At 44.2% G+C, this 21,553-nt stretch overlaps 1 protein-coding gene across 3 annotated transcripts in view; it reads left to right on the forward strand.

Annotated features, from left to right (window-relative positions):
- The window catches only part of FIGNL2 (fidgetin like 2), a 116,681-nt gene extending 95,726 nt beyond the window's left edge, over positions 1-20,955 (forward strand). For all 3 annotated transcript variants that reach the window (XM_084837137.1, XM_084837138.1, XM_084837139.1), the window contains one exon: positions 3,082-20,955. In XM_084837137.1, the coding sequence (XP_084693263.1) occupies positions 3,093-5,246 (2,154 nt within the window). In that variant the 5' untranslated portion in view covers positions 3,082-3,092 and the 3' untranslated portion in view covers positions 5,247-20,955. The remainder of the gene's footprint in view (positions 1-3,081) is intronic.
- Positions 20,956-21,553: the final 598 nt, after the last annotated feature.

Here is a 21,553-nt window from a genome sequence, read left to right on the forward strand (position 1 = left end):
TCAGGGTTCCATCACCCAAGCAGATGGAAACCCCAGTAATCCATGTTGCTGGCCTCTGGTAGTACTTTATATGAAGTTTAAGTTTCCTGTATTCCAGCCTAACCCCAATATGGTGCCCGCCAGATGTTTGGGATTTCAACTCTCATCAGCCCCAGCCAGTATGGCCAATGGTCAGGAATACTGGGAGTTATCATCGAAAACATCTGGAGGGCACCCAAGTTGGGGAAGGCTGCCGTATACTTTCAAGCCAGACCTGCAATGCATATAAACACACGGCTGTTTTTAAGTATGGCTATGGGAGTACTTGCACACAGCCGTTACAGGATGGTACTTGTGTATAAAATTATGCATGTGCTTAAATGTTTTTGGGATCAGAGTTAGAGATGCACTTTGTAAGTGCCAACTGTTGAAAAATAATGAAGCTTTTTCCTGTATGGGCAAAACATGGCAAATGCAATTCTCTCCACAGTGCTAATATACATAGTGACCACAGAGATCCATGCTCTGGTAACCTGATTGGATTACTGCAATGTGTTATACATGGAGCTGCCCTTGAAATTAATTCAGAAGCTTCAATTAGTGCAGAATATAGCTGTCAGAATTGCCTTATTATGCCAATTCTAAAAGAACTTCATTGGCTGCCTCTTCACCTCTGGGCCCAGTTCAAGGTGCTGGTTCTTACCATTAAACCCCTAAGCCAAAGGTGGGCAACTGGTGGCCCTTCCAGATGCTGTTGGACTGCAACTCCCAGCCAGTGTAGGCAGTGGTGAGGGATGATGGGAGTTGCAGTCTAACAACATCTGGAGGGCCACCAGTTGCCCAACCCTGCCCTAATGGTTTGGGACTCAAATACCTGAGGGAGTGCCTACTCCCATATCAATTTGACCAGGCTTTAACATCTTCTGCTGAGGCCATTCTTCTTATACCTCTTCCATCAGAGGGATGACAATCACCTACAAAGGAGACTCTGCAGTCTCTGCAGTGGTGCCCCAATTATGAATGACCTCCCCAAAGAGGCTTGCCTGAGGCCACTGCTATCCTTAAGGTGCCCGGAAAAATATTTTTATTTACCCAGGTATTATAGTAGATTTTATTGTTGTAATCGAGCATGTTTTAGTTGGTTTTAAAGTTTTGTCTCCTTTTGCGGGGGGTGCTTTTTTGTATTTGTTTTACACTGCAGTGCCCCGTCCTGAAATCTGATATGATGGAGAGCAGTGTGAAGTGACTTAAACAAGAAAGAATAAAGTTGGACCGTTTCAAGTTCCATGCCCTTCTTATTAGTCAGTACTGTCCCTGCATTTCTTATTGCTGTAAAAAAAGGGGGGGGATGACAAGCTCTGGCCTTGGGTCTGTGAGCCCTTCTAAATAAGGAGAAATTGCTGTGAGAGGAGGAGGTGGGCTGGCTCTTGCTTTTAATTTTAAAAAATTAAGGCTTTCCTCCTTAGCAGAGTTAGGATGAAGACAGAAATAATGTTTAAAAAGAGGCGTGCCTCTGATGAAGTGGACAGTATCCGCAAAAACTTATGCTAGAATAAATTTGTTAGCCTTTAAGGTGCCACAAGACTCTTTGTTGTTTTAAAAAGAGAACTCATAGCTCATCTGTCAGCTGCAAGGTAAGCCCAGCTTCCTCCTGCCTTTGCAGTTTGATTGATAGATATGCATGCCGACCAATTGAATGCTGCTTCAGCTGTGATTCTTGCCCTTCTTCCCATCTTCAGATGAGCTGCCCGTTTTATCTTACGAAGTGCCATATGTTTGTTTATCCATTAATTTGTCACCTTATTAATAAAAGAGAAGAACATTTCTTTTAAAATGCAAAACTGTTCTGGCAACTGCGGGGTGGAGTGGTACTTTCTTGGTGGCATTATGGTGCACTAGCCAGCCAGTGCTGTGCATAGACAACTTAGATTTATTTATTTATTTATTTATTTATTTATTTATTTATTTGACAGTGTCAAGAAAATAACAAAACACATACAGAGATAGGAATAATCCAGTAGGCATTATATATGTGGAGTTTCAAAAGCTTTTGAAGATGTGTCTCACCAAAGGCTCCTGAGTAAACTCAAGGGGTCCTCTAATGGATTGGTGACTGGTTAAAGAACAGGAAGTAGAATGAATAAATTGACATTTTGACAATGGGTAGAAGGAAACAGTGGGGTCCCCAAAGGATCTGTACTACTACCAGTGCTATTTAACATTAATAAATTATCTGGAGTTGGGTTGTGCAGTGTGGTAGCCCAGTTTGTGGATGACATCAACTTGTTCAGGATGGTGGATGTCAAGTTGACAAAGCTATCCCCTTCCTGGTTTGTTCAACTTTGTATGAAGGGAGGAGTGAACGGGCTGCATTCTTGTTCACATTGTGGTTTAATACATCAGGATTCCTGGCTTATAGTGACATGCAAACACACCCATTGTTCAGAACCTTGGAACGATGACTGTCTGGCAAGCAGGTTAAGTCAAGATCTGAGTGACAAAGGCTATTCCCCGAAGCAGTAATATCAAGAGAATATTAGAGAATCAAAGTGTAGTGGGGGAGAAAAGACAAGAGGATAGGATGACCTCTGTATGACAAAGAAAAGCAAAAGTAAGAGTTTTTTATAGCCTAACATTTAATAACTTTAGGTTACAGCAGAAGGGAATATTGCGATCTCTTAGATAATATAGCAGCTTGCTGGAATAAATTGATTATACAAGGCTAAAAAACATTATAAATATTTTGTGGTATGCAGTTTTACTTTCTTAAACAAATACAGTGAAGGATCAAGAGTCTAATCAGGAATGAACCTTCCAAAAGGTCATTTGTCCTATACATTCTTGGGGACTTGGTCTAGTAATAGTGGCTGGAAGGGATTCACTGGCCACCATAACATTCACTGTGTGTCCTTGGTCAAGTCACCAACTCCCAACCTAATCTACCTGAAAGGGTTGTTGTGCAGATAAATAAGAATGTCTCAGCATTTTGTATACCAGTAATGATAACATCATCATCATAGGCCCCCAAGTCCATTTCAAGGTGGCATTTCCTTGTTGGACAAAACCTAATCCTTGTTTTCTTTGTTCTTTGTTTTTCTTTAGCTCTGTCAAAGATGCACTGGACACCAGAGCATGCTCAGCCCCTGAATCAGTGGCCGGAGCAGCACCTTGATGTCTCCTCCACCACCTCCTCACCCGCCCACAAATCTGACCTCTACCACAGTAGCCGGCAGCGCTTCAACTATGCCTGGGCCAATGACGACATCTCTGCCCTGACTGCTTCCAACCTGCTGAAGAGGTATGCAGAGAAGTACTCTGGAGTACTGGACTCCCCTTATGACAGGCCATCAGCACTCAACACCTATGGGGATGGCGCCTTTGGGCCCCTCAATGGTCAGAAGGGAGAAATGGAGCCTTGGCCGATGGCACACAGCTCAGAAGGGGCCTACCCTCTGACCCCGATGCACGATGGATTGTCCAGCTCCAAGGGGATTGTCCCTTCTTCTGTCACCCCGGGCAACAGTCTTGGTACCTCTCCTGTGGTCTCCAGTAATCTGTCTGACTCAATTTATCCCAGTAACACTTGTGGGGGACCCACCAGTTCTGGCAGTCTTGGGACATCTCAGGAGTATCCTTCAGGCTACAGCGGAGCCTATCTGCCATCAGGCTACTGCAGCCAGCCTGCCTCAGCGCTCCCACCTCCACACCCACCTACCTTGCATAGCTCAGGCCTCCTACAGCCCAGCCATCCTTCTACCACACTTGTCCCTGGCTACAGCTCCTCAGGACCCATGTACAACTATGCCTCAGGCAGCTACCCACCTCAGCCTGGCTATGGCCCCATCCACCCTCCCCACCCGTCAGCCTCATACTTACCCTCAGGCATTGCTGCCCCCACACCCATCCCCCCTTCCTCTCGCCCCCCTATGGTCCCTGGATATAGCTACCAGAGCCCCCTCACGGTGCCACCCCTCAGTGCTGAGTCGGGGAGCTCTCTGAAAAGGAAGGCCTTTGATATCACAGGTGGTGAGGATGATAGTGAAGGCAGGTATCGCAAATACAGCTATGAGCAACCAAAGTCCCCATATCAGATGTCCGACAGTGGTGAATGTAGAGGGAATGGATTCAACCGAAGCTCTGAGGTGCCTTTCAAAGGTGGGAAAAGGCCAGCAGGAGTGGCAGCGACAACAGTGGCTTCAGAGGAGCCCATTGGGAAATACAGCAGCCAGCCCATGAAAGGACTGGTCTCTCCAGCTTACAATGTTGGTGAAGCCCCACTGAGGCCAAGTGAGAGCTTTGAGAAGTTTACTCCTCCAGCTGCCAACGGTGAGCGTGAAGGGGACTCCTTTACTCTCAGGATGCAGCCCAAACCACCAACATTTGGTAGTGACAACAGCAGCCAGACAGTAGAAGAGCAGCTGAAAGCCATGGACCCTTTTGTTCTGGAACTGGTGAACAACAAGATAATTGACTGTGGCCCCCCAGTCCAGTGGACTGACATTGCTGGGCACGTCTCTGTCAAAGCTGCCATAGAGGAAGAGCTGGTGTGGCCTATCCTGAGGCCAGGAGCTTACACTGGAGCAAGCCGACCACCCAAAACCATCCTGCTGTTTGGGCCTCGTGGAGTAGGGAAGACTCTGCTGAGCAGGTGTATTTCTACTCAGCTGGGATCCACCCTGCTGAAGCTCAGTGGGACAGCCTTGGTCTCCAAGTGGAAGGCTGAAGCTGAGAAGATCCTACAGACGACATTCTTTGTGTCCAACTGTCGGCAGCCTGCTGTTGTTCTCCTCACCGACGTGGAATCTCTCCTGGAAGATGCCGCTGTCCTGAAGTCCCAGCTCCTCTCCTACCTGGATAACCTTGCTACCTCAGGCGAACAGAATGTGGTTGTCATAGCAACCACCACCAGGCCTGGCAATTTGGACGAAGCTACCCAGAGAAGGTTTGCCAAGTGTTTCTACATCTCCCCACCAGACAACATTGCCAGGCGGCAGATCCTGCACCACGCTTTAGCTCAGCAAAACTACTGCCTCAGTGAGAGGGAGATGGCCTCCATTGTACAACTCACCGAGAGCTACTCTGGGAGCGAGCTCCTTCAGCTTTGTCAGCAGGCCGGGGCAAACAAGCTTCATGGCCTGCCAGGCCAGCTTCAACCCACCTCCTACAAGGATTTTGAAAGCATTTTCTGCAAGATCCACCCCGCTGTCTCTCAGAAGGAGCTGGAATTGTATGTGGAATGGGATAAAATGTACGGGTCTCGGCATTAGCGGAGAGTTGCTTGTTTCTTCTTTTAGATCATATTGGGTCTCTTTGAGCGGAAGCCATTGGGAGCTTTGAGTCCTTCTTTTTTGCTATTAAAAGCTTTGTCACTCTGAGTGCTCCAGCGTCTGGGAGGTCATGCTGCCCACCTGGCTATGAAAATGGAGGAAGGGTGAGGAAGTCGTTCTCGTCTTTAAGAAAGTCACACCTTTTGGATGCAAGGACTTCCCTAGATTGATTTACATACATTTTTGTTTTCTAAAAATGTCTGAAAGTTTGACTGTGTGGTGGTTGTTGGGTCTCTATGTTAATGAAAAGTAGTTTCTCAATGAACTCAGGATAACCTATTTATTATTAATCTGTTTTCCCAGTTGTCCCTTTCCATACCAGCATTGTAAAGTATTCAGCCAGGTATTGCCTCCTTCCCAGTTCGTTTTTAATACCACACCTCCCGGATATTTCTGTTTGGTTATTAACTGCCATGGGCATGGCACAATGGGTCATTCGGTGCATTATAATGTTCTTTAAAGCCACCAAGAGCATCATTGTTAAAGCAGATGACATCAGTGGGTTCTGAGGGAAGGGGGTTTGGATTTTTTTTTTTAATGTAGATTGTTTAATAAACTAGCCTCCTTTTTATTTTTGTAATGTATGTAGTAGTGGATTTTTTTCTTTTTTTTAACTACTCAGGAAAAATAATTTACCTCAAAACAAAAAGAATGTTTTTTTTTAAAACTCAAGGAAATTTAAAAAATGATCTGGAGGGATTACAAATGTGCTTTTTAATGCACACTTGATTCCCATATTAAAGCAAAAGAAAAGGAGAAAAAAAGCAAAAATAAACTTGAAGTTGTTACAAAGATGAAAGTTGAATGTATTTCAGGGGCGTTTCACAATATATTATGCCATAACTTTATTCTTTTTTTTTTTTTTTTTAAGAAAGCATTTTTGCCATAGCGTTTTGGTGGAGTATTGTGTCTTCAAAGAATAAGTATTAGTGCTGTAGTTTTAAAGCCATGGCTAGTACCACTTTTTGAAGGAATCTTTCCATTAAATTTCCAAATTCCAGGTTGCAACGTTGTTTCCCTTCTTTATGGTCTATAGTAGGACTTCTTAACGCTTTGTCATCATGAGCATTCTATGAGCCAAGAAAAGTAGTAGTTCAGGCTTCCCAGTGCATAATTTGAGGCAAAACAAATACATTAAAGACTTAGGCCACAATCCTATGGGCCTTGGAAGGTACACAGGGGCCATAGAATTTAGTGAATCTCTCTTTCTCTCGCCTGTGGAGAGGGAGCAGGGCTGGCCCAAGACATTTTGCTATGTGAGGCAGAGTAGCAAATGGCTCCCCTCCCCACAAAGTCAAGGTGCATAGTATCCTAGGCTGTTCAAGTTATTTTGGCACCTGAGGCAGGGAAAGCCCCACAAGAGCCCCTGGCCGTGAAAATACAGTTGCAATAAATTAAACAACAATTTGCTGCCCTTTCATGACACCCAAAATCTGCTGCCTGCTTCACTCTATCTAATGGTAGGGCCAGTCCTGAGAGGGAGGTCTACAGGCCAAGAAGGAAGTCCACCCCCATAGCTTCCCCTTGCGGGCATGGAAACCTCTGCTGCTCTTGCCTTACCGGGAAAAAAGGATGTGTGCTCGGGTCAGATTGGGGGAATCTTGGATCTGACAGATCTAAAACCCTCCTGTTCTTCCCATACACCCTTTAGTGTACTTACTTTTCCTCCAGCCGCCCCACCCCTACCCCCGGTGCTTCCACCCTGCTGGCACAAGCCCAGCAGAGCTTTGGATCTGGCTGTTTCTCCGCCTTGGGTTCTCCCTCCCCTGGCTCCTTTGGATTGTTTTGCTTGGCTGAAATCCTATCCACATTACTTGGGAGTAAGCCCCATTGAACCCAGCAGAATTTACTTCCAAGTAAAGATGCATCGTATTGCACTGTTACGGGATGTGTGTGTGTGTGTGTGAGTGAGAGAGCATGCACTGTCGACTTTTCTTTAAGCAAATGGTGGTACTTGTATGTAAACTTATAGCATGCCTTCCACAATTTCACTGCTGAAAATGGAGATGCTAGTCTCATGTAGTTGGAGTACCCCTGTATCATCAAGAGGCCCCTCTTGCCACCCTGATTGCCATTATATATTGCAGAAGGCTCTTATTTGCCTACTGTGCATTGTCTTCATTTACTTTGCAATATTTTGCCATAGTGAATAGTTCAAAATTAACCTTAGCAGTTGAATGTGTGAAATAGCTGGCATAGCATAATGTGAAGTCTCAGTCTTCATGCATGTGTGTTAAAATCAAGTTGCATCTCCTCCCTCCAAAAACCTCAAACCTTAAAGATTTAATTTCTGGAGTAGGGGCTGAAACCTGGAGAAAGACAACTCTTGTGTGTGACCACCTCAAAACTGGGTCAGTGATTTACCAGTGACAAGTACCAGAAAGAGAAGGACCATTGGAGTATAATGGAACAACTTGTGTTTACCATTCAATAATTACTTCATATGGATATTCCAAGGGCTGTAGGTAGGATCTAGAGCCCAGGACTCAATACTAACTAATTGTATTAGTTAGTATTAAGTAGTTAGTTTTAATTAGCATCATTGGGCTTTCTGAAAACATTTTGTCGCCTACAATTCTGTCTTGATCTTCTGTAGTTCTCTACTTCTCCCCCCATCCTCCTCTGTTTCAGTTCTCCAGTCTTTCTCCTTCCCTCTGGATTCTCTAGTTCCCCAAGAAATCACTAGCTTTTCTTTGGGGAAGCCCATGTCCAACTTTGGAAATGGTCACTCTGTAAAGTCTTGACCACAGGAAGTACTTCTATCAAAAGCAAAACAGAAATGTGATGATCAGATGACAAAGATGTGTTATTTCACACTTGGGGAAGATCGGGAAAGAACAAGAGTTGGGTCTGCTTGGTCTCATGACAGGTAGCTCATTCTCATGTGGGCATAGTCATAAAAGACAGAACTCAGAGGGGAATGTGGACATATTGGACAGAATTCAACGTTGCCCTTGTGCATGTGGCCAGCTCTGTCACCTCCCCTACCGCTGGCAGAATGATGATGTAACGCTTCCGGAGGCATGACAAAACAAGGGGAAATGCCTGTTTCTGGAAGGAGGCAGGTCGGCAGAGCTCGCATGACGGAGCGCCACTGACCTGCTCCCTTCCAAAAACAAGCATTTCCGCTCATTTGGGGGCTTGCCTCCAGAAGTGCTAAACTGTCATTCCACAAGCGGTAGGGGCTGCTTGCAGACCGGAACTGCCAGGGTTGGCCGCACGCTGACCAGGATCGGCGGCCAGCTCCGCTAGCGGATGGGCAGTATTGGACTCTGCCCATTGGTCTGATACAGTCTAAGGAAGAATCTGACGTGCTTTGACTATGCCAATTTATGACCTGTTGTTCTTGTATGTAGATTAAGCAGTCCTAAACACACTTAGAGAGTAAACCCCATTGAATACAGTGGGACTTACTCCATAGTAAACATGCATAAGACTGTGCTGCCAGAGTCATTTCTTAAGTGAGGATTAAATTGTCTTTGAAGAACTGTCATGCCATATATTAAAACATCCAACCACTGAACATGCAAAAGAGAGCAGAATAGGGGCACTTGTCATGGAAGTGAGCACTCTGGCTAGTGCACACTCTCACCATCTGTGCACTCAGAAGTGTGTCCCACTGTGTCCACAGGGATTTACTACCGTATAAGTGCATAGGATTGCAGCCTTAGAGAGCAATGCTAAGACTACAGTCCCAATGCCAAGACTATAGTCCCCTTACTTGGGAGTAAGTTCCCAAGTCCAACTCAGTTGGACTTATTTCAGAGCAAACATGCTTGGGATAGTGCTGTATAAACACGTACTTGGAAGTAAGTGCATTTGAACTCAGCAGGATTTACTTCTGAGTAAGCATGCCAGAGATGGTGCTGCTAGTCTTTTTTTAATTCATAGAGTAGTACAGCCTTTTGAAATCCTAAACTTCCAGTCACTGGATTCTTCTGGTGGCTGCAGATAGCACTAAAAATCTTTCTATTTAGAAATAGTAGGTTTCCGTTAAGCCTTCCTGTGTAGAAAACTGAAATGCAGGTTAATTTTGTTAAAAACCAATACTATGTGGACAGAACCAGAGAAATTAATGTGGCTAAGAAGCCATCTTTCAGGAAGGTATTTTTGATATCTTTCCTTGTTCTACAGCTCAAAAGGTGTCATAATAAGAGAGTCTGTGTAGCTAGTATGAAGAAGAATGTAGAGATGAAGTAAGTTCAGAAACAGCGCTCAAGATCTGCACTGAGTGTGCAATGACATCAGGGGAACAGGATGTCAGGAGGACCTGACTCCTGCAGGGGCTTGACCAGATGCTTACGTACATGCAAATTAGCAGAAATAAAAGTAATCCACACTTCCTGTGGTTGTGTAGAAAGGAAGTCACAATCTCAGTTCTCTCTCTGTCTCTCTTAAATCAAATGAGCACTTGGCCAGTCAAGTCATGAGACTAGGGAACCTAGAGTGTACTAACTTCAGTTTTAGGGGCCAAAGACAGCATTGGTAATTTCCTTTCTGGTGTTGCAAAGCATAATTTTCATTCATGTTTCCGTTTAGGAATTTTCTCACCTGAATATGTTTTGAGCATGGAAGGAAACTTGGCAGACAGTTTCCCAGATAAGCTGGTAAAGATTAAATTGATAGATTTTGCTTCATATATCTGTACTTTTCCTGGAGTAAGCTTGAGGGAGGAGGGAAATAGGGGAGAGGATGTGAGTCTTTACTGCAGTGCAGAGCAGGATGAGGAAATACATTGCTTGGCAAAGGATGTTTCCGTCTCTTTGCATGTCCTGCTCTGCATCTCGGTACCATTTCAGTCGTTACTAGTGGAGGGTTCTCCAGTTCCTTAACACATGATGCATTTCTGTAGTACGTTCAATGCAGATGTATTGTGTGGCTTCTCTAGATCTGTTATGCTAGACTGAGGTTGGTTTGATACCAATAGTCTCCCCTTTATTCCATGAAAAGGGTGTCACTGGGGTGGGGTGAAGCCTTTATCCTGTCTCTGTTGGTGACCTCACCCACTTGGAGTCAGGCCTCCTTGATTCAAGCATTGACCCATCCTGGGTTCTGTTTCTAGGTCACACTAGAGCAGCCTTCCCCAACTTAGTGCCTTCCAGATATTTTGGACCACAGCTCCCATCAACTCCTGCCACCATGTCAAATGGTCAGGGATCATGGGAGTTGTAGTCCAAAAGTTCTTGAGGACACCATGTTTTGGGGAAGGCTGCACTAGAGAGTAACTGATTGGTGGGAGAATGTGATAGTATGAGGAACTGGCTTTCGTATAATGTATTGCTCTTTGCCTTGTAGAAATATGGTCTAAACATAATGTTGATTGCATCTCTCATGACTTTGTCATTATAGCACACATCTGTCTTCTAGCAGATCACTTCTCCACTTCTTTCTAGTAATACTGGAAATCTCCCAAGTGTGTGAGGGCAGGGCATGGATCATGACCATGGTACTGCTGCTCCCCGATCCTTTCCTCTGTGCTCCCCACCTCTCTCGCGTTCTCTCTGCTTTTCTATACCAGGCTGTTAATCTGCTGCATCTACTTTTGGTTTCTTTGCAGAATTGACACCTGAGTACTACATAAGGAGTGTTTCCTGCTTTTCTGCTACATAACCTCTAGGTGGCACTGTGGTATAGCAAAATAGCACAAATACACAAGTGGAAACAGCATTTTCTTTCACTTTCAGAAATAATACCTACCCCATTTTCCCTACTCTAAAAAAAAAAATGCCCAAAGTGCTGTTTACAAACAGAAGTGAAACTGGAGGGTCATGACCTCATCTAAACAACTGGTAAACAGCTGTGAGTACAGAAGGATGAGCACACAATAAATGCCTCGTGTAGAAAAGCTGTCTTTCTGTATCTCAATCACTGTGCAGTTGTTGCAATGGATGCAGTTATCTTCCATCAGGATTACACTTCTGTGTTGGAACATTGCATTGTTTTGTCCCTAAAATAATGCTGGTGCTCTTCAATTACTATAGAAGTGCCATATAGAACAGAGTTGTGCAAGCTTCGTGGCCACCTTCGGGGTAATACTAATGTCCTCATTAGTGAGAAGTCACACAACGCGCATTCCAATGCTTGTGCCATTTTGTGAATGTTAAATTTTCTTCCATAAAATAATGGTTTGAAGGTACTGGGCTCTCCCTCTCTGTAGTGGACAACCAGCAGTATCCTTGTTAAAAGACTCAACTGACGACCAGACTACATGCTATTAATGGTGCCCATGGAGGGTTTTAAAAAGTATTTTTAGTTCCCACAGTGGAGTGGGAGAGGGATTTTGGAAAGAGACGTGGTTGGGCGGGAAGGTTTAACCCTCTCATACTCATGCACGGTGGGGGCCCACATGCTCACACCAAGATAAACAGAACGGTAGCATGTTGTTTAGCCCTAGCTACCTCTCTCCCAGGCACTTCTCCACCATTTCTGGAACTTTTTCTTGTGTGTGTGCATGTATGTGTATGTGTAAAAAAAGCCTCCTTTGTTGTCTCTGCTAGGGATGGGTGACCAAATGATTTTTGCAATTGGCGAGGTTTTCCAAACACCACCTTGAAGCTCATCTCACCTCATTTCCCGTGCTCGATTGCGCTGTTTTCATTTTGTTCAAACAGGAAAAGTGCACATTTCGAAGGGGGGAAATTAACATTGTTAAAAGAGCCCATCGAATGTGCACTTTCCCCCCATAGAGTAAAGTGAAAATGTGCATTTTGGGAAAATGCATTTTTTAAAAAGTGCACATTTTTAAAAATGCAATATTTTTTAATGTGAACACGTCAGGAAAATGCGACCTTTTCTTGAAAAAAAGTGCTCCTGCTTGCATTCACATTTGGGATTGCGATTGAGACATGTTTGTTTGGTTTGCGAACATAAATGAGATTCGCATACATCCCTAGTCTCTGCACTCCGTTACCAGGCACAGCCAGCACTGGAGCATTCATCTACACATGCACCCACATATTATGAGAAAGCAGCCTATCATACTATTGAACGGAACCTAGCATTACACTAAGAATAAATTGCCCCCCCCCCCAATATAATCTGGAAGGCCCTGGGAGGTGAAGCCTTTGCATATAATTTTGGAACAATCATGCATTTTGGTTTGTGGTCTGTGGGGCACTGGTCAGATTTCTCCTATGAACCTGAAGGTTGCCTCACTAGAACTAGTTTTCCAGGATGTTTTGCTTTCTAACACTTGTTCACTGGCATTCCCTGCCAGACCTGCTAGACAGTGATTATCCATAATCTCTAAGATAACAAAGTTCAGCTGGCCTAAGTACCTGGGAAGAGGTCTTGATGCTGTTGACTTGAGAACCTGCATGGCTTGTTCCAGATTGTAGAAGAAGATTTTGCTATGCAGGTCCTTCTTGCGACTTTGAGGCCAATTGTCCTCTCTCTCTCTCTCTCTCTCTCTCTCTCGCATTCCCTTAGTTGTTTTATATACCTCCGTAGTGGTAAATGCCCCCCCTCCAACACACACACAATGGCTTCCTGAAAATCTTAAGGCTCTTATACCATACAAAATATAGGAATTGGACTGCGGCCACTCAGAGCATCTTGGCTCAGTTATACTCAAAATTGATGGGGTGAAGCTGCAGAATGTCAGAAGTAGTCTATCTGGTGGCTGAAAAATTGTAAGCTAAACACTACTCCTGAATTTGGAGGTGGGAGGGGAATCCATCAACTCTAATTTAAGTCTCTGATAAGCCAAAGCACTTAACACCAGAAAGAGGGAGCTGAACCCAGAGACTTGGGTTCAAATCCTTGCTGAGCCATAGATTTAATGGGTGGCCTTTGGATGAGTCACAATATTTCAGCCTCACCTCCCCATTTGTGAAATGGAAATACTAATGACCGGTCTCCTCATCAGGCTTTGTGAGCATCAAGCATTCTTAGGCACTTTGCACACTAACAGAGCAATCCTACCATTCGTGAGAGCTCAGATGCTGGAGCCTCCAACAAATCCAAAGCCCTGCCAGTGTGAGCCCAGCAGGGTGGGAGAGAGGTAGGAGCTACAGTCCTGCTCCCCCCACCCTTCCTGGGATGTTTCTAAAACAAAGAAATTCTTTCTTACTGAAACCAATGGGGGGGAATTGACCTATGCCAGCTCCAGCAGCTGGTTTGGCGGTGGGCCTGGGGGCCAGGAGACCTGTCAATCCTGCGGAGCTACACCCTTTCCCAGCATGGCACCTGGCCCACCCACAGCATGCCTCCTTTCCCCCCTCTTTGGCATCAGAGAGGTATGGACTCTGGAATTTCCGTGGGGGCTGGGAGGAGGTATCTGAAGTTGGAACTTTCCCTCCAAGGGCATACTGCTCTCGCCACCCTGGGAAGAGGAGACACAAATAATTACATGGCCTCAGGGACACCCTCCCAGGGACCATAGGACTGAAGCCTAAAAGACTATATGGGTGCTTCCAGATGGAGGGGCCCTAGCACTAACCATCAGAAGGTATTGTTCAGCTGTTTCTTGCTTAACAGATTTTTTTGTGGAAAGGGAAAAGATGGAAGAAGCTGTGGGAAGGGCTATAGCTGGAAGATGTCATCTGGACATCCTTTAAAATTCTGTAAATAAGGCAGAGGTAAAAGCCACATCTGGAAGCAGCATCCTCCTTCATGTAAAAGATACCAGCCCATATTCCTCTTCACAGATTTATCACTGAACTGTATCAATGAGAGAACTCTGTTATTGACCTAAGTAAGAGCCAATTCACACATGCATGTACCTCACTGTGTTATTCCTTGATGACACATAACTGAACAGTGTGAACCATCTCCTTGCAAAGTATTCTGTTTGTGGGAATTTGACATAATATGCCAGCCTTTTCCAACCTCGTGCCCTCCAGATGTTTTGGACTTTAATTCCCACCAGCTACAGCCAGCATGGCCAATAGTCATACATGCTTGGAATTGTAGCCCAAACCATCTGGAGAGCACCAGCTTGGGGATTGCTGTAATATAGAATGATGTGTCTGTAGTGTTCAATCAATCATGGCTGTTTCATGGATACAAATTGCTTGGTATTACAGGTCCTTCCGCATACTACAGGGCAAATACAGTTTGCTGCCAAGTTCCCCCAATCTCCACTCATTCTACAAAAAGGAAAAGATACCAAGCTTTATCTTCCCCTTATAAGCAGTAAAACAACTGGAGAGGGGAATTTAGAGCAGACAAACAGCAGGAAGAGAAAGTGTAAAGCACTCTATTCTCCTATATGTCTTCTGTCCCTGACTTCAGCCTCCCATGCCTGCTTTCCATGAAAACCCATATGTTGAGAAGAACGTTCACAGAATTGCCCATCCCTTGTGGTTTGGCCCTTTTAGGTGTACACCTAAAAATGTAATGTGTGAAGTATCCCACAGTCATTGAGTATGAAACAAACAAATCTGTTAGGTCACCTTACTCTCCCTTATAGCCCATGAAGAGAGCTGCAACAACTCTTTTTATGTGATAAATTTAGGACAATCAAGACCGTGACATTCTATCTGGCTAAGTTTTCTATTTTAGGCGGCGGCAGGCGGGGGAATGTTCAGTTTTGATCTGGTGGCTGCAAGCATTGCTAGTTCTTTGCCACCTCTGGCCATCTTCTCCAAAAGCTAATTAATAAATAAAATAGATAAATGACACCCAATGTTAAAATAGGCCATGAGTTGTAGCCCAAAAGGTAATGGGAAACTTCCCACCAAAAGGTGGTGGGAAACTTCTGAATTTCTCAGTAAGACAAATACATCTGACCTGATAGCACTTTATTTTGGAATTAATGAAACATTACTGTTACTCTTTTGTGACAGGATAATTATTATTTTTCCTTGCTTGCTTACATTTATATCTTCCTGCCATTATTATTTCCATGTGAAGATACGATCCCTCACATCTCTTTTTCATTCATTCATTCCAACCCTTCCATCGTCTTCTCCCTTGTGATTCACATTTCTGCTAGTTGTTGTCGTTGTTTAGTCCCGGAGCCTAGCTTCTAGTATCTTAGTGACTTATAAATACTAAAAGAGATCTTCTGTTTTTCTTGACTTGGAAAGCAGCTTGACATTGTGCACTTCTCTTTCCAAAATTAGAGGCCAAGGGCAGAACTACATATTTACTTAGCAAACATACTTCTTGAACATGCCTTTGCCAGGTTATGGCAATTCAGAGGGGGAGGGAGGAGAGACTTGTCAGGAGGAGGTGTTTACCTCCCTCCCTGCCCACGGATTCCCCCCATACACACACACACACACACACACACACACACACAATTGTTCCCCAAGCCCCCAGGTCACTTTTCCAAGTCCCAGACTTGTATCTTGTCTCAGGGTCAGATGGCAAGAAAATGGTGTGTGTGTGTGTGTGGGGGGGATGGCTGAGGGAGGGGCTCCAGGGGGGATAACAGAAAGGCTGTGAAATGATGGAACCCAATTCCCTCTGCAAATGTCCCCTAGCCCCACGGGGCAAGGAACTGCCTATTTGCAACACAATGGGGTTTGCACAATCACAGCCGGGGAAATAAGCCATGGTAGCATATTTCCCCTGGTCACATGCCGTGGGGATTTGCATAACATGGAATAATGGGCTCAAGTTACAGGAAGCTGGATTCTGGCTGAACATCAGGAAAAACTTCCTGACTGTTAGAGCAACACAACAATGGGACCAATTACCTGGGGAGGTGGTGGGCTCTCCCACACTGGAGGCATTCAAGACAAGGCTGGACAGCCATTTGTCAGGGATGCTTTGACTGGGATTCCTGGATTCCTGCATTGATCAGGGGATTGGACTCGATGGTCTTATAGGTCCCTTCCAACCCTACTATTGTATGATTCTATGATACCCTCACTGGCGTGGCTTGAAGTGTCATGTGAACCCATTGAGGGTGTCTTATTGCCAATGATAACAAGCCACCCAGAACCTGTGAGTTGTTTTAGGGTTCTGGGGTGGCTTGTTAACCATAGCAACAACTCATCCTCACTGGGTTCACATGACATCGCAAGCAGTGTGCAAGTGAGGGTAATTATGCAAATCCCCCTGGCACGTGACCGGCATGCGCAACAGGGGAAATAAGCCACTGTGCCTTATTTCCCCTGCCATGATTGTGCAAACTGGGCCCATGTGTTGTTCTGCCCCGAGACTGCCAGCTTAATGTACCTGTGAAGGAGCTCCCTGCATTTACAAGTGCAAATGGTCTTACTTCCCACTTGCTCATTGGCTGCCCAGAAGAAGTAGCTTATAATACTGTTCTCTCAGCACCAGTGTCACCGCCTTCTCATGGAGAGATGGGGGGAGAGAGAGAAGCAGAGTGTGAGAGAGAGAACGTTAGTGGAGCACTCTTCATGGTTGTTCGCTGTGGCCAAATTATTCCCCCCACCTCATGACCAAGCCTTCCAAATGCTCCCCTCCTGCTATTTTCCTTGCCTTTCTATATCTTAAGCAATCACCCTGCAAACCTTGCAACCTCTCCCAACCATTGAATCCTTTATCTTCTCCCACCTGAGAGCACAAAACTAGACCTGAGCTATCAGGAGATTCATGACTGGATCTCCTGCTGGTTTGTTTTGTTTTGCTTTGCTTTGTTTAATTAATAGGAGCTGACAGGTGTACAAATATTCAATCAGGACTACAGCACTAAAAATGGAGGTTAGCCCTTCTATGCCATTTTCCTAATAAAAATCCCACCTCCTCAAAGCTGCTATTTGCTCTATTCACCAAAACATAAAGGGCACAAAAGCCAATCTCTCTCTCTCTTCATTTCCTCTTGGCCAACATGGCCACAAACACCAATAAAAGCTAATATTCCGGACATTAAACTAGCACTTTCTTGAAACTGGATTGGAAGCTACCAGCAAAGCTTTTTTCATCCTATATTCAACAATTTCTGTACTCAAAAGCATGGAAGATAATATGCAAATCAACAGGAAGGAACACCTACACAGTCAAATATAATATATTGTAGAGATTCCTGAAAATGACAACTGTCATGGTAAAAGCAAATTCTAGCCCTCATGATTGTGTCCAAACAGTGTCTGCAAAAAAGGTAAAAAAATAATAATAAAATTGCTGATCACCTAGAACGTAACCTGCTGTCAACAAATCATCCCTTACCAATAAATAAATATATTATTTGAAAAAAAATGAAAAATATATGTTCCAAAATAAATCATGCAAATACAGCAACATTTAGGTAAAATAAGCAAATGCACCGTTGGTTTTGAGTATTGAATTTGACTTTCCTTTGCACATAATGTAGTTTGTGTACACAGTGCTTGAAAAACTCCTAGAATTTCTCTAGAGGTAGTCATGGCAGTGTGTGCTAGAAATGTAATGTATGAAAGTGAATCAGTTCTGGCCAGAGAACTGCCTCTAGGATGGCACCAAAGATTTACAGACTTCTGAGACCCTTGAGTATCCCATGTTAGGATTTTCATTCACAGGACTACTCCCCAAAAGACATTTCTGTGATGGAAAATTGTAATTTGAGATGGATGCAATAGTGACTCTTTTCACAATGGCACATGGCACATACCATGTTAAGGGCACTGTACTTTTTTTCTTCCCCCCACCCCTAAGGTGCCAGCATCGTGTAGGTGAGCAAATAGGGCTCATGGGGTTTGCTCCTTGCCTGCTCCTACAGTTGAGACGTAAGTGCTTCATGGAAGCTTATGCTTCGTGGGCACAGAGCATGGGAGAGAGATGAGTGAAGGAGGCTGGCTCATAATTTACACCCGTGGGTGGTTGTTGATTGGCTGGCTTCTCCCCCCTTGTAAGCCAAATTACAGCGCTTTGCTTCTCCTGCCTCTTTAAGATGGAGAAGAGGAGTCTGGGAATAGAGGTTGGGTGAGGGGTTAGATTACATAGGAGCGTAAAGAGGAGACAGAGCTAGTCTGGGCTGCCTTGTAAACATGAGCTAGGAAAATCAGATTATCATCCTTTTTTTTCTTTTGTGAGGAGAAACTGGGGGAGGGTCGAACTTTTTGGAAGGAAAACATGAATTTGGGGGGTCTGAGACTGGGAAATTAATTCGGGGGGATAAATTGAAGGGGAAATTATGAGGGGGGGATTGGTGTTGGAGGACAGACCTCACCTCTGCCTTGTGTACCCAGATTCTGATCTTGTCCAAGTAACTTGTCTGTCAGCTGCAATGTTTCTCATTTTCTGTAATAAATAAAGGTGGTATTGCAGCAGCACATGTGGGAGTCAAAGGGATTGAAACCCCACCTCTACCTTAAAACTTAATTTCTAGTCTTAGAGAAGTTACACATCTTTGTCATGCAGTCCAACACTCTCTTTGCCACAGTGGCCAGGTAGGTGGAGGGCAACAGCTTTCCCTGATAGTTTGTCCCCAACATACAGTATTCCAAGGTATACCGTCTCTGAATATGGACGTTCTGTTTCGCTGTCCTAATTGACAGGAGGAGCGTCTATGAACAGAGTTAGCACTGGAAAGGTAGGAGGCGCTTCGGACTGGTGGAGCTCTTAGCAGAGTTATGAATCTTATAGTACTCCCACTTTTTGGAAGCACTACCTGTGTATACTTGCATATGCTCATGAGGGAGAGAAGTGTTAAGCTGCTTCCATGTTTTCAGTATCCCTGTGTTTGGTTAGGGAGTGCACACATTTTCCCATGTCTAACTTATCACTAATAACTTCAGTTCGACTTGCCCAAGCTTCTAGTCCAGGTTGATGTAGTTGCCGTAAGTTGGAACACACCCATGTGCTCATCTGCTATAGCTCTGCTATATGACTGTGTGTGTGTACATACATATATATGTCTGCAGTTTCTCGAGGGGGCTACAAGTGTTTTAGTAGTCCCAATCTCTTTGAAGGGCTATGGAAATCTCAACCGGGGAGCAAAGTAGGTATGACCTAGAACCTATTTTTTTGTGCTTGTTGATCAGAGTTTGGATCTAAATGTGTCTCACACTCTTTTTTTCTCATACTGTTAGCTATTACGTATGTTAATGCAAGTTAGCTTTTGAAAGCAAGGGTTTCAGCACCTGTTAGCACACTGTCTGTCTCTCTCTCACGCACGCACGCATGCACTCATGCACGCCTATTGGGCCACATGCTTAAAATCACACACTTCTGAAAAGCAGCTGCAATGCTGTTGTTCAGTGGCATGTTTTAAGTGTGTCACCAGGAAGAAACCCTTTGAATATGCATTGGAATGTGTGGTGGAGAGTGCAATACATCCAAAATGCACAATGCATCACTGTCCACAGAAGGCTTCTGCTCTAGCATTTTCCTGGTGGGAAGGAGGAGATGATTTTCATTGATTCCCTCATGCCCCTGCAGTCCCCTGTGCCCCCTGAAAATCTGCTCTGGAGGGTTGGGGGGGGGGCTTCAGAACAGTGGAGCAAGTGGCACTGGGGGCTGCGGGAGGGGGAAGTTAGTCGAAATCACCTCCCCCACAGACACTTTCCACTAGCAGGAGCGTTCTGAGCAGAATTCCGCTCAGGCAATGATCCTGCTGGCAGAACAAAACTAGATTCAGCCCACAGACTTGCAGCAAGATAAGTTTATGTGCAGAGCCTCACTTAGCTAATTCTGTTCAAATATACCCTCTTTAACCTGTGTTTTAAGGCACACCTTTTCTCTGCCTGTAGATCAGTGTTTTTCAAAATGGTTCAGAGCTATTCTGGGGTTGGTTTGGAACTTAGCTGATCTGTTAAGATTAGTAATGGCAAAACAAGCCTCACTGAAAGACAGCTTGCCCACCATTACCAACCTTCCTGGCCAATGCACAGCTGCAGGGGAGCATTGGTTGTGAACCGGACTGTACTCTTTGCTCAAGCAGGGCAACAACAAGGCACAACAGGGCTGGGCAGAGCTCTGCGTGAACTCACTGTGCACTCTAGAACATGCCCCCACAACCTTCTACAGTGCAAAAGGGTTCTGTGAAGGTGGGAAGTGAAAACACCACAATAGATAAAGATAATGGTTAGTAAATCAAAAATGATTTGTTTTATTAGTGTGTCTAAGCAGGGGTGGACAACTTGTGGCCCTCCAGATGTTTTGACCTACGACTCCCATGGTACCATTGGCTATGCTGGCTAGGGCTGATGGGAGTGGTAGGCCAAAATATCTGGAGGGTCACAAGTTTCCCATGATCATCCAAACCATTGTAATGAAATTCATGATCTTGGATACACATGTCCTGCAACGTTGGTAACTGTTTCTTACTCATGTAAAGGGAACTTGTCATAGCAGTGGGCACAATCTCTTCATATCACTCGGGTGCCTTCACTGCAAACTTATCTCATAGGTATCAAAGATATATACCTCAGGAAGATTGTCTTTGTTTTGTTTCTTTCCTCCAAAAAGTGGTACTGGGATTTTGAAGACTTTTTTTTAATCGTTTTTGACTTTGTACATCCTCTGTAACCATTTCTACCTCATTTTGCAACATATTGTACATGAAAGTATTTAATTCATGTCTTATTAATGTCTGAAAAATGCGTTTGAACTGTAATGGTCTACCTCAGAAAATACTGTATTTTAAAAAGAAAAGTATTTCACAGTATTAAAGAGATTACAAGGAATAAAAAAAGTGTTGGATTATTTTTGCTTTTTAATCTCAACTGCCAGTCAGTCCTGGACCTGTGTGATCTCAATAATGGTGCTGAGAAACATACTCGGGGAATTTTGTAATCTTATTACATAATCAAATAAAAGTACATCAAAAACATATTCAGGAAGTGATTTGATATAGCAACAACAATGGGAAAATGGGCAGCTTTGCATATTCAGCTCAGTCTGTTCAGCATATGCTCTCCCTTCATCAATGACTGGGATAACACTTCGAAAAACTCTGCATGTAGATAACCATGTACTCTCTGTTCTGAAATCCTTATAAAAGAAAATATATACAAATATTCAGGGGATTCCAAATATTAATGAAGCTGTGACTGTACATTATTTATTATTATTATTAACTTCATTTCTATACCACCCAATAGCCAAAGCTCTCTGGGCAGTTTTCAACAATTCATAAGACAATACATCATTAAAATACAGCATAAAATTTTAAATATACAAAATTTAAAACAATTTAAAACATTGTGAAAACAGTTTCAATACAATACTAGACCTCCTTAGACAACTGGCATAAATGCCCCATCGTATGCCATTAAATGCCTGGAAGTAGAGGATAATCTTAATCTGGTGCCGAAAAGATGACAGAGTTGGTGCCAGGTGGGCCTCTATGGGGAGCTCATTCCACAGGAGGCCACCACTGAGAAGGTCCTCTCCCTTGTCGCCACCCTCTG

The sequence above is a fragment of the Heloderma suspectum genome, chromosome 2 (assembly GCF_057233095.1).
Source record: "Heloderma suspectum isolate Gila_16-S chromosome 2, 16-S_ref, whole genome shotgun sequence".
Taxonomy (NCBI): Eukaryota; Metazoa; Chordata; class Lepidosauria; order Squamata; family Helodermatidae; genus Heloderma; species Heloderma suspectum.